Consider the following 13,311-nt stretch of genomic DNA (forward strand, 5'->3'; position numbering starts at 1 on the left):
TTCTGAAAGAGATGGGAATACCAGACCACCTGACCTGCCTCTTGAGATCTCTGTATGCAGGTCAGGAAGCAACAGTTAGAACTGGATATGGAACAACAGACTGTTTCCAAATAGGAAAAGGAGTACGTCAAGGTTGTATATTGACACCCTGCTTATTTAAATTATATGCAGAGTACATCATGCAAAATGCTGGGCTGGATGAAGCACAAGCTGGAATCAAGATTACCAGGAGAAATATCAATAACGCAGATGACACCACCCTTATGGCAGAAAGTGAAGAAGAACTAAAGAGCCTCTTGATGAAAGTAAAAGAGGAGAGTGAAAAAGTTGGCTTAAAGCTCAACATTAAGAAAACTAAGATCATGGCATTGGGTCCCATCACTTCATGGCAAATAGATGGGGAAAAAGTGGAAACAGTGGCTGACTTTATTTTGGGGGGCTCCAAAATCACCGCAGGTGGTGATTGCAGCCATGAAATTAAAAGACGCTTACTCCTTGGAAGGAAAGTTATGACCAATCTAGACAGCATATTAAAAAGCAGAGACATTACTTTGCCACCAAAGGTCCGTCTAGTCAAGGATATGTTTTTTTCCAGTAGTTATGTATGGATGTAAGAGTTGGACTATAAAGAAAGCTGAGCACCAGAGAATTGATGCTTTTGAACTGAGGTGTTGGAGAAGACTCTTGAGAGTCCCTTGGACTGCAAGGAGATCCAATCAGTCCATCCTAAAGGAGATCAGTCCTGGGTGTTCATTGGAAGGACTGATGTTGAAGCTGAAACTGCAATACTTTGTCCACCTGATGCGAAGAGCTGACTCATTTGAAAAGACCCTTATGCTGGGAGCAAAGTTGGAGAAATGGGTTTAATTGAGACTATTTGATGGCGCTAGTTGTAAAGAACCTGCCTGCCGATCTAAGAGACACGGGTTCAATTCCTGGGTCAGGAAGATCCGCTAGAGGAGGAAATGGCAACTCACTCCAGTATTCTTGCCTGGAGAATCCCATGGACAGAGGAGCCTGGTGGGATATAGTCCATAGGTTTGCAGAGTCAGACACAACTGAAGTGACTTAGCTTGTATGCATTTTGAAATCTTGGCTTCCCTGATAGCAAAGACAGTAAAGAATCTGCCCGCATAGGAGACCTGGGTTCAGTTCCTGGGTCAGAAAGATTCTCTGGAGAAGGAAATGTCGACCCACTCCAGTATTTTTGCCTGGAGTATTCCCTGGCAGAGGAGCCTCGTGGGCTACGGTCCATGGGGTCACAAAGAGTCGGGCATGATAGAGGACTAACACAGTTTGAAACCTTAATTAAAAAAGAACATTCTATGGATTGGCCTTACTGATTGATATATCCCTACATTCATTCAATGTTCTCGTTTTAGATAGAAATGTTTTATATATAAGATCATTGATTTATTTTCATTAATCTTTTTGATGAGGGGGAAATATTTTATCAAAAGAAAGTTAAAGTATTTTTATTATTTCTATGAGATAGAATTAGTAGGTTTAGGTAATTTTCTTCTATTTTGCAACTCAATTTTTTTTAAATATCTTTCTATGATTTCAACTGCTATTCACACCAATTCTTTTTTGTAATTTATTTAGGCTTACAATGGATAGGACAAAAAATTATAATATGCTTCCAGACGTAGTAAAACAAATGCTATAAAGGAGAAATATAATTTTAAAAAATATTTTCATTAAGATGTCTTTCTTGTCTTTGATTCTCTTTACATTTCAGAGTTTCAAGATTATCCTGCGAAAATGTTTTGTCTTCATACATTTTAAAAAAAATTGAAAGTTTATTAATCAAATATGTATTTAACAATATGATTCTCCATTTCCCAGTAATCTGAAAATACAAATAGGACAATTTTCTCTTTCTTATTCATTTTAACAGCAATTCCTGAATTTGTAACACAAGTCAATGTTGCCTTGGAAGCCTTAAGTAAAAACTCTTTGGATGTGTTTGATGATAGTCAATTCGTGGACATCTCAAAGAAGATCTATGATACAATTCATGATATCAGATGTTCAGTCATGATGATTCGGGTAAGTTTGCTTTACCTTCCACTGAAATATTGTAGCATTCTTCACCATCTGGAATCCCTGGAATGATTGCAAGAAATGTTTTATTTCTGTGCCGTAATGTCAATGCTGAAATCCATTAGAACTTTAGAAATTCGTATGTATCCCCAAAGTCAGATCTACTGTCACGAACAATGCTTTTCCTTATGTATATGGTTATAACTTATGCAAATGAGCACATTTAACTGCCACATGTGCCGAAATGATAGAATTCATTGTGTACAGGATTTGCTGAAGTGTCACATAGCATGATCAGAAGCCAAAGAACAATACATAAGGTAATTTCTTTCTTTCCTTGAATAGAAGGAGAGGATCTTTCTAATCACTATATTGAAATGTATAGGAAAGTGTATTTAAAACAAGGAATTTCTGTGTCTGCATCCTCTCATGCTAGAATGTAGAATCAGTGTTCTGTAAGAAATCTCACTTGGAGCTGCCAGGAACAACAAATGTTTGAGTGTTGTCTGTTTGGGAGAATATATACCATCTTCCCAAGTGTGATAGTGAGGCATTTGTTGTAAGCACAGTGAATATGCGGAAACCAGCAGTATTTCTTCTTCCTTAAAGTGTGAATTCTGTGTGTGTGTGTGCACATGTGCACGCTTAATATTTATTTGGCTGTGCTGGGTCTTAGCTGTGGCACGTGAACTCTTAGTTGAGGCATATGAATTCTTAACTGGGGCATGCAGGTTCTAGTTCCCCGACCAGGGAGTGAACCTGGGTCCCCTGCATTTGGAGTGCTGAGTCTTAGCCACTGGCCCACCAGGGAAGTCTCTCTCTCCCTCTGTTTTTTTTTTTTTTTTTTTAATTAATACTATTAAAAACAGCAACGACAACAAAAACAGCACAAGTAAATATATGGAGAGAGATTATTTTGGGATTGCTTCATCTGGAGGGAGAGTCAAGTATTGGTGTTATCATTAGTCTATTTCAGAAAAAATGAGGCAGAGAATCAATAAGCTGTAATTATGAGTCACTGCAGGCAACTGATGACTGAACCTGGAGAACTCTAGCAGAGTCCTATGGAACACATCTCAGAATTATCTTACCTTTGGGGAATAAAATCCAATTTATTTACCTATTCACACTTGGTTAAAGGCCGCCTCTCCTCAGAGGCATTACCAGAGCCTCCTACTGTGCCATTCAAGCTCTTGGGGCCCAAAAAAAAGCCACTCTCAAGTAACTCTCTTACCCTGGGTCTGGGTAAGATGAGTTGGTAGAAGCGGTGAGTGCAATTTGTAAGCATGAGTAGAGTTCAATTTGATGCCTCTGGCCTTAACTGTTAGTATGGCTATGAGATGGAACTGCATGTGCTGAGGCAATATGGGTGGACGTCCATAGTAGCTGACAGGTCTGATTGTCATAGTCAGGTTACATGAAGGAGTCTATAGAAATGGAGACAGTAGAGGACCTTGTAGGGAAAGGGGCCAACAAAAATCAAGGTGCATGCTAGACCAGAGGGACATTTATGGAACAAACAAAGACAAAAGTCTAGACGTGTCAAAACATAGGGTCTAGCCCTTAAGATCTTGGGAAAACCTTCAAGCAAGCCAGATATACATATAAGAGAAACCTCAGAATATATATTTATGAACAAAAATTGCCTGCAATGCAGGAGACCCAGGTTTGATCCCTTGGTCAGGAAGATCTCTGGGAAGAGGGCATGGGCCACCCACTCCAGTACTCTTGCCTAGAGAATCCCATTGACAGAGGAGCCTGGCAGGCTACAGTCTGCAGGGTGGCAAAGAGTCAGACACGACTGGAGTGACTAAGCAACAGCAGCAGCAATGGCAGTACTGTGCTAGTAGTATATCAGAACTGCAAAGTACTTCTGCCAAATGTTTTCTTCTAACAAAGATTTTTGTGCTTTACCTGTGTGAACTAGCGGGGTAGTATTAATTCTGAGCTGGGAGGATAGGTAGAATCAGGAAGAAACATACTTCATGTGGAAAGTATGACAAAGATCCATGAACTTCAGAAGATAGCTTTACAAGGGTGAAACCTTGACATTTCCAGTATCCCTGGATGGGTATTTGTGAAGTGAGGATAAACCAGTGAAATAGCCTAGGTGAACCAGGGCAGGGAATACATTTTTTTTTTTTTTACTGCAAAAGCTATTTAGGGATAAAACTCTTATAACCTCTCCCACTTGGATAGTCTAGTATTTAAAATTTTTCTCATTATCAAAATGGCTTACTTACAGCAAATTAAATTATCTGACCATATTTCTATATGTCCCTCATACCTGGCAGTCCTCTTTAAGGCAGAACAATTTATTATAATTATTAATAGACTTTGAGCACAGTAATTTGTCCATATAGTCATCTTGTTTTCAAGGTAAATACTTCAACTTTTTCTCATAGGAATACTTTAGTATTTTGTATTCTTCACTAGTCCTTATTTACCTTTTCAATAAACTTTTCAAGTGAGACTATCAAAAGGCATACTCTAATTAGAGCCTGTCCAATGTCAAATAAAGTAGCTTCTTACATTAAAATTGCTATTAATATAGCCAACTACTGTTAACCTATTCTTAAACACCATGATTATTGAATAGACTATTTTTTTTAATACTGTCATTGCCTGTATATCCCTTCTCCATTTCAATTTGATGTGTTTGTTCTTGGCCCCAAATCCTAATGCTAATAAACTTCATCATATTTCTGAATGATTCTTCATGTAATTTATCAGTTTGCTTTTAACTTTGGTTGGTAAACATACCTAAATTAATATTAATTAGAAATATGAGACTATAATCTGAGTTCCTTCACCTAGATTATTAATAAAAATATTAAATCATATTGGCCCTTAATCCCTGTCAAATTGCTCCATAAGGGCTATTGGCCCTTAATCCCTGTCAAATTGCTCCATAAGGGCATTAGTGCTAAGATCCCTTAGTATCTGATGTTCCAGTCATTGAGAACATATTGGTTAAGTGTATGGTTTGAATTTTTTGTTTTTTTGAATGTTGAGGTAAACATACTGTTTCTTCAAACACACTTCAAAGCTTAAATAAATAAATAAAAGAGAGAAAGCAGAGCTCCTGTATTTAAACCTTTCAGGATAGTCTAGAGGCGCATCATTTCTATCTTGCCCCTGCCCCTCCCCTTCCCCACCTCCTCTTCTAGACAGCCTCTAAAGGCACCTGAATGTGCTTCTGCAGGGATTCTTAACCCATAAACCTTCGTACTTAACTGCTAACTGGAATATAGGATGAAAATAGAAGTCTAATTCAGATGTAATTAATGAAAATCTTACCCCACACACACACTCTGGGGACTGTCCCTTTATCAAAGAAGATAATAAAATTGGTCTGGAATATTCTCTTTAAAAAGTCAGGTGAAATGCTGACCAGTATCTTGACCTCAGAACTGAAAAACATTTGATGCTTTATTCAGAGTATCTAAAGAGTGTCAACATGAAGGCAATACAGGTATAATTATTCATGTTCAGAGAGGGCTAGGCTATGCTCTTGAGAATGTGTGTGAGTGTTACAAAATCCAATCTTAGACCTGAATTTTCAAGAATGTTCCTTGGTGCTCTTAAAATGCTAACGTAAGATCAGAGCCTGGTATTTTATAGTTTTACAGATATGATTATACCTGCCTTTACTATTCGGAGTAGGCAATGGCAACACACTCTAGTACTCTTTTTTTTAAAATATAAATTTATTTATTTTAATTGGAGGTTAATTACTTTACAATATTGTATTGGTTTTGCCATACATCAACATGAATCCGCCACAGGTATACATGTGTTCCCCATCCTGAACCCCCTTCCCACCTCCCTCCCCGTACCATCCCTCTGGGTCATCCCAGTGCACCAGCCCCAAGCATCCAGTATCATGCATCGAACCTGGACTGGCGATTTGTTTCATATATGATATTATATATGTTTCAATGCCATTCTCCCAAATCATCCCACCCTCTCCAGTACTCTTGCCTGGAAAATCTCATTGGCGGAGGAGCCTGGTAGGCTGCAGTCCATGGGGTCGCGAAGAGTCGGACACGACTGAACAACTTCAGTTTCACTTTTCACTTTCATGCATTGGAGAAAGAAATGGCAACCCACTCCAGTGTTCTTGCCTAGAGAATCCCAGGGATGGGGGAGGCTGGTGGACTGCCATCTATGGGGTCACACAGAGTTGGACACGACTGAAGTGACTTAGCAGTCGCAGCAGCCTTTATTATTTTGATGAATAACTATGTTTACCATTATTTAGGTTATTTTAAAAATTTCTGAATCAAATACTGTGACATTTACTTTCTTCTCTGGATTCAGTGTGTGGACAGTTGAGGTTGTGGAATCTTGTTCTTAACCTTGGAGAGTAGGGAGTATTATTTTTTTCTATTATTATTATTTTGCATTTGTTGGTGTTTAATGTGCACGCTAAGCTGCTTCAGTTGTGTCAGGCTCTGTGTGACCCTATGGACCATAACCCTCCAGGCTCCTCTCTCCATGGGATTCTCTAGGCAAGAATACTGGAGTGGATTGCCATGCCATCCTTCAGCGGATCTTCCCAACCCTAGGATCAAATCCACTTCTCTAACATCTCCTGCACTGACAGGCAGGTTCTTTACCACGAGCACCACCTGGGGAGCCCTGTTGGTGTTTAACATATATGTGTAAATTTTACAGTGATTAAGAGCTATGTGGTCTGGTCACTCAAGATGGTTGTTCTCTTGCTCTCTGTACATCCCCTTGCCAGACTAGTGTCTGCTTCACCTAAGTCTTAAGCACATGACTGAAGTTCCTATATACTTGCCCCAGGCCCCAGCTGGTAATTATTCTTTATCAAAGGGTGGTAAGGGGTGTGCCTCTCTGTTGGTTTCCCTGGAAACTGATGAGCCCTCCTGACATCAATTCCCTAATAACTGGTAATCTCCCCTTTCCCCTGGCGTGAAGACTGCTGCCATGTCCTGCTGGCTTTCTGCTGCGCAGGATGGGGCATCACTCCAGGACCTGACCTCAGATGGGTAAGCTCCCAGGTAAACCACTGATGTGTCTCTAGCTGACTCTGGCCTCTTTCTTTGGCCGTGAACCTGGGCAAGCATGGGGCTTGTAGGCATAGGGTAAAGCCCTACAAGAGTTCTTACAATGGTTAAGACTATGGCAAGTAACACATTTCAGTATGCCTCAGATTACTCTATAGTAAAATAAACTTGGGTACTATACCTACTTCAGAAGGTTATTATGCTGACAAAATGAGTTATGATAGAAATGGAATGCTTTAGTAAATAGTAAACTCTTATAAGAAGAAGGTTTCTATTACTATTAACAGTGATCTCAGGTGGTCTTGGCCTGTGGCGGCTTGAATCAGGATTTTGGTTCCTGGCCAGAGATTGAGGTCAGGCAGTTCCAGGGAGAGTGCTGAATCCTAACCTCTGGGCCACCACAGACAGTGGCAAGGTCCTGGCCCATGAGCTGTGCAGAAATGAATTTCCACATAGAGATGGAAAGTAGTGAAACAAGTGTTTACTAGAAAGAAAAGAAGTACCATACATGTGGATAGACACAGGGGCAAGCTCAGAGAGAGTCATGCCCTCCTGGTAGTTTGAATCATGTTTACGGGGCATTTCTTCTGAGTTTCCTTTAACCAGTCATCTTGCTTTGCCTGATTTTGAGCCTGTATTGGGTTTATCTCCGGGTCCTCCCAGGTGTGTGTGCCAGGGTGGATTCTAGCAAAGAGACCTATAGGTAGCAGCATCATGTACCATGAGGTGATGCCCCTCCTCTTTTGACTTCCAAGGAGACTTTCTGTGCATATGTAGTCAGGGAGGTGTCCTTCACTTTGAGAATGAGGAATACGTGTTCTTTTACCTCCCTCTTCAATCATCCTGCTTTTATGGAGTTTCTGGTATTATTCTGTCCACGAGGGAGAAACTCTTCAGCATGGGACCCATCTAGCTCCTGCCTCAGTACTACTGATGCTGCCTATTAGTTTGTATATCTTGAAGAATGTTTGTTACAGAAGCTACAGAAATATGCTCATAGAGCAACATGAAGCTGAAACCTGAAAAGTAACTTGAAAGAGTGAAGTTCTAAACAAAAGAATTCTGTTTTTTTCTCAAAATATTGTTTATAGAAGAGGATATTCATGTTTATTAATATTGAATACCTGAATTATGGAGGATATAATGCAAATTTTTATTTTGAACACATATTACTTTAAACTGGCATTATACTTCTGCATAATATTTTTAAATATTTCTTTGTTGGCTGTGCTAGGTCTTAGCTGCAGTTCAGGGGGTCTTTGCTGCGGCATGCAGGCTTCTTAGCTGTGGCATACAGACTGTTAATTGCTGCATGTAGAATCCCGACCAGGGATCAAACTTGGGCCCCCCTGCAATAAGAGCATGGAGTCTTAACCACCACACCAAAAGGGAAGGCCTTGTCTATTGTATTTTATTAACCTCTTGAAACGTACAAGGAGGCTCAATGTATCATCTTTTTGGTAAAGGGTTTTAACTATAAACAGAACAATTTTTAAAAGGATGGCATAATTGAATTGTGAAAGACTAACATGGGTAGCCAGCAATGAAAGACTCTCAAAGAGAGGAAAAGATTCAGCAAAAATTCATACTTTAGCAGGTATTCAGAATAGAGACTTCCATATTTTTGCGTGTGAATTTTCATGTGTGACTTATCAAAGTCAAATGGAAAATATAGAGACACTTCTCATAGACAAATGTGAAGATTTTCAGGACCATCATAAATGTATTTTTTCTACGTTAGTTTTCTAACTTTATATTTCAGGGAAAAGCAACATACTTTGGATATCTCACTTCATGGAAATTATTTTTTGAATAAATAAAAGTAAAACAGATTAAAAATGCACGTCCCAGTTTACATGGACCATTTTACATAAATCATTTAAATGGATTCTAGAGTTAACAAATAGTTTAACATACAACTTAAGCTTATATAGCTAGAAAAGCCTTTTGTGTCTGATTCTATTGTACATATAGGAGTGGACAGATTCATAGCTTTCACTAGAATCATATATAGTTTTTTTTTTTAATTACTTACACTGTCATGATTTTGTTGAACTTCTTTCATTGTCTTCCATAACTTCTTCATTATGTCAGAATTTATTTTTCCTTTTTATGTCTCTGAACAGAGCTGCTATTTTTCTCTTTGAAATCTCACTGAGACTGCCAGAGAGAAAGACCACGATGGTGTCAGTTAGAAGCTAACCAGTGTAAAAGGTTATCTTGTACACTTAGAACTCTGTGTAATTCAGTTTGGAAATGAAGTAATGAAAAGAATATTGTGTAAAATCGAGACATACATTCAAGCCCCTGTTTTACATTACCGCTTACATTGTTCCTTTGCGCAATATAATTAGTTTCTTCACTGTGGAGGGAAATGAAAGCATACCATTGAATTACTACTTCTATCTAGTAAAGTAGCTTTAAAATTGTACTTAAAATGAAGGACAAAACACTGTTCCTTAAGATTAGCAACAAAGTGAGAATGTCCATGTTCCAAAACAGTATAGTATTATGGATGTTCTGGCCAGAAGAATAAATTAATAATGATAATAACATAAAATGTATACTGATTACAAAGGAAAAAGTGAAAATGTCCACATTAGTAAATTATATGATCAACTACATTGAAAATCCTAAAAAAATCAATTTACAACAAAATAACCCATTCTAGCAGAACAGATAAATAAGTTTAGCAAGATCACAGAATACAAATTTAATGTACCAAGTTTATAATGCAAGGAAGAGGAAAATAAAGATAAGGGCAAAATTAATGAAATAAGAAATGTGCAATAAAGAAATAAAATGAAACCCAGAGAGTGTATTTCTATAAAGTAGCAACTAACGATTGGAAAATATACTTTTTAAAAGGACATTTTAGCATTAAAAATAACAAAATAAACTTGATAAATTTAATAAAGATGTACAAGATTTAAACTTGGAAAATTGTAAGATATTGTTAAGAATAATTAAAATGATTTAAACATTTGAAGATTTATTGTATGGTTGGACTGGGAGACTCAATATTGTTAAGGTGTCAATTTCCCCTGAATTGATTTATAAATTTAACGCTGCCTCAAACAAATTCTCAGCAAAGCTTTATGAAGATTATCCAAGGTGGTTACATGGGTATACAAAATTGTCAAAACTCAAGAAATTGTACACTTAAAATAATATGTAACTTACACTGATAAAGTTAATTTTAAAAAATCATGTTTTACCCAGTAACTAGCACCTGATCCAACCAATCTATTCTAAAGGAGATCAGTCCTGGATGTTCTTTGGAAGGAATAATGCTAAAGCTGAAACTCCAATACTTTGGCCACCTCATGGGAAGAGTTGGCTCATTGGAAAAGACTCTGATGCTGGGAGGGATTGGGAACAGGAGGAGAAGGGGACGACAGAGGATGAGATGGCTGGATGGCATCACTGACTCAATGGACATGAGTTTGAGTGAACTCCGGGAGTTGGTGATGGACAGGGAGGCCTGGCGTGCTGTGATTCATGGGGTTGCAAAGAGTCGGACACGACTGAGCAACTGAACTGAACTAAACTGAGCCCCTTACAAATACAAGCTACTAGTCCTATATTAATTAGGACTAGTTAGTAAAGCCTGCATAGAGTTCTGAAATTGCTGACATTTTGAATATTATAAAATTAACACCTTTCTATTTTATAACTGGCTGCTTGCCAAATATTTCTAATACATGACTCCTCTGTTGTTGATTTTTATCCTTCAGGTTATGTAGTATCTTAGATCAGGGGTTGACAAACTTATGACAAACTTGGGTCATATTTAGTCTACCATCTGTTTCATATGGTCTTTTTGAAGAATGATTTTAATATTTTAAATGATTGAGAAATTTGAAAAAATATTTTCTGATGTGAAAATTATATGAAATTCTAAGAATACACACAGCCATATATATCTATTGCTCTTAGTGCTACAATGACAACAGAAACTATATGGCTCACAAAGACTCAAACACTTACTATTTGGCTCATTGCATAGTAAGTTTGAAAAGTGAAAGTGTTAGTTGCTCAGTTGTGTCCAGTTCTTTATGACCCCATGGGACTATAGCACACCAGGCTCCTCTCTCCATGGGATTATCCTGGCAAGTATACTGAAGTGGGCTGCCATGCCCTCCTCCAGGGGATCTTCCCGACCCAGGGATTGAACCCTCATCTCTTGCATCTTCTACACTGGTAGGTGAATTCTTTACCACTGCACCACCTGGAAACCATGTATTTGTTAAATGAATTTAAACATGCAGTAAATTGCAATCAAGGTATGACTTGGTTTCCTTAGGACAAATTTGAATTATCCCCCTTTTGACTCTCAAAAGTATCAGATTTGGAGGATATAATGTTACGTTCACTCTAGTTCCTAGGTCCTGATTGTGCTGCTTGAGGCCCCGTGTTGCATAATTTTTACACACCAGTCTTCATTCTATAAGACCTGGACATTAATGATCTCAGTTCCTAATCAAGCCAGTTTTTCCAACCCCAGGAATACTTCTATCCACAGGCCTAACTGCTAGCAAAAGTTATCTTACACTCTTCATACTTTGTGGAGCCTTTGTTGACTGTGGAGAATCTGTTCAGGCACCATTTCATATTTATTTAACATATAAGAACTGTACATGTTTTCATTTTTCAGTGGAAAGCTAATTTCCTGAATTCATCTTAGTCACTACATTCTCATAGGAGTCTTGCCAGGGAATCACCAGTTAAAATACTTTGTCCTTTTTGGAAGTGATGTGGCTCCTTTATAGTGGCAGAACCAGTTTAAAGAAGCCAATTACCCGAGGACTTCCTAAGGGAACTTAATAAAAGATGTGTAGCAGAGTAACCTTAGCTTTGTATGCAAATTTAAATCAAACATTACGGGGAAGAATTCTGTAGAGGGGTTCTCTCTGTTTCCTCTGCAAACAAAGAGTTCAAGCTAAGGAAAAGCAGAACCACCTGCTAGCACCCGTCAGCAAGAGATGAAACTGTGTGCTCTCTGTGTACTTTAATGGCCTTTGTTGTGTGTGCACCTTTTTGACTAAGGGAACAGAGGTGAGCAGAGTAGGAAAGACTGTTCGTTGAGAAACCTATTGGCTAAGCTACAAAGCAGCACTGGTCAGTGATCTCTGTTGCTCCTGCTGGGGGAGAGATGTTCAGCGCGATGTCACTCTGAGAAGTGCTCTTTCACCAAAGGGTCAGAGCCGCTGGACTGGCAGGAGAGTCCATGGTCCAAAAGGGCTTTGATGCGCACCAGCCTTGCACTCAGAGAATTATACACAAGTGCCATGTGAAGCCTCTGACTCAAAGTAGGTGAGTTGAGGGAGTCAAGCATCTCTCTTTGAAAATACCTTCAGAGGAAGTAGCTAGCACTCTAAATAGAAAAATAACATGGGGAGAATATTTTAGTTGTGGAATCTTAAGGATTTTTTGTTGTCATTTGTTTCTGATAAGTTAATTATTAAATAATTTGTTTACATTTTTATAACTAAACTCTCATTTGTAATTAAATGAATAAGCGTATTCAGTGTTACATCTAATAATACATTGTTATTACTTTCTATTTTGTTTAATCCTAAAAACTCTTGTGGGGTGCTCCTTGCTTACCTCAAGTGAAATGCTTGACTGCCTACATTTCAAAAGTAACTTTTGAAGGACTGAAGCTTCTAGAGAAAAAGAAGTCTGAAAAATACAATTTATGAAGTGGTGACTTTTAGGAAATAGACTTTGGCATAACTCATAGAAGGAGGGGTATTGAAAATTTTGTATTTCAAGTCTCTATAAAGTAAATGATGGAGTTTCAAAGGGAAAAATACTCTGGAGCGTAATAGCAAAGGTCAGGAAGCAAAGTAAAGCACTTGAGGTCACACACTGATGAGGGAGCAACCAGACAAGATCCAGAGGCTTTGAGCGCCTGGTTCAGGGCATTTCCTTTACCTCAGGAGATTGATGGGCCAGTTATAAACACAGGAATCCCAAGAATTGCTTTTGGGGCAAGTTGTTGAAGAACACTTAACCTACCTCTCTCTTCCCCATACCTTCAAATTCAGATATTAATACATAGCCCTCCTAGCTGTTTCTCCCATTTGCCAGACACGACTATACTTCTGGTGTCTTTCCACTTACCACTTTGTTTAACCACGTGTTTTCTACACGAATTGCACAGCAGACTTCTTCAGGTCTGAGGTATCATTACCTTACATAACATCCTGCCTAAACCCTGTAC

At 38.5% G+C, this 13,311-nt stretch overlaps 1 protein-coding gene across 2 annotated transcripts in view; it reads left to right on the forward strand.

Moving 5' to 3' along the window:
• CTNNA3 (catenin alpha 3) overlaps positions 1–13,311 on the forward strand; it is a 1,853,842-nt gene that overhangs the window by 1,465,852 nt on the left and 374,679 nt on the right. For both annotated transcript variants that reach the window (XM_018042551.1, XM_018042552.1), the window contains exon 13: positions 1,901–2,052. In XM_018042551.1, the coding sequence (XP_017898040.1) occupies positions 1,901–2,052 (152 nt within the window). The remainder of the gene's footprint in view (positions 1–1,900; positions 2,053–13,311) is intronic.

Source organism: Capra hircus, chromosome 28 (assembly GCF_001704415.2).
Source record: "Capra hircus breed San Clemente chromosome 28, ASM170441v1, whole genome shotgun sequence".
NCBI lineage: Eukaryota > Metazoa > Chordata > Mammalia > Artiodactyla > Bovidae > Capra > Capra hircus.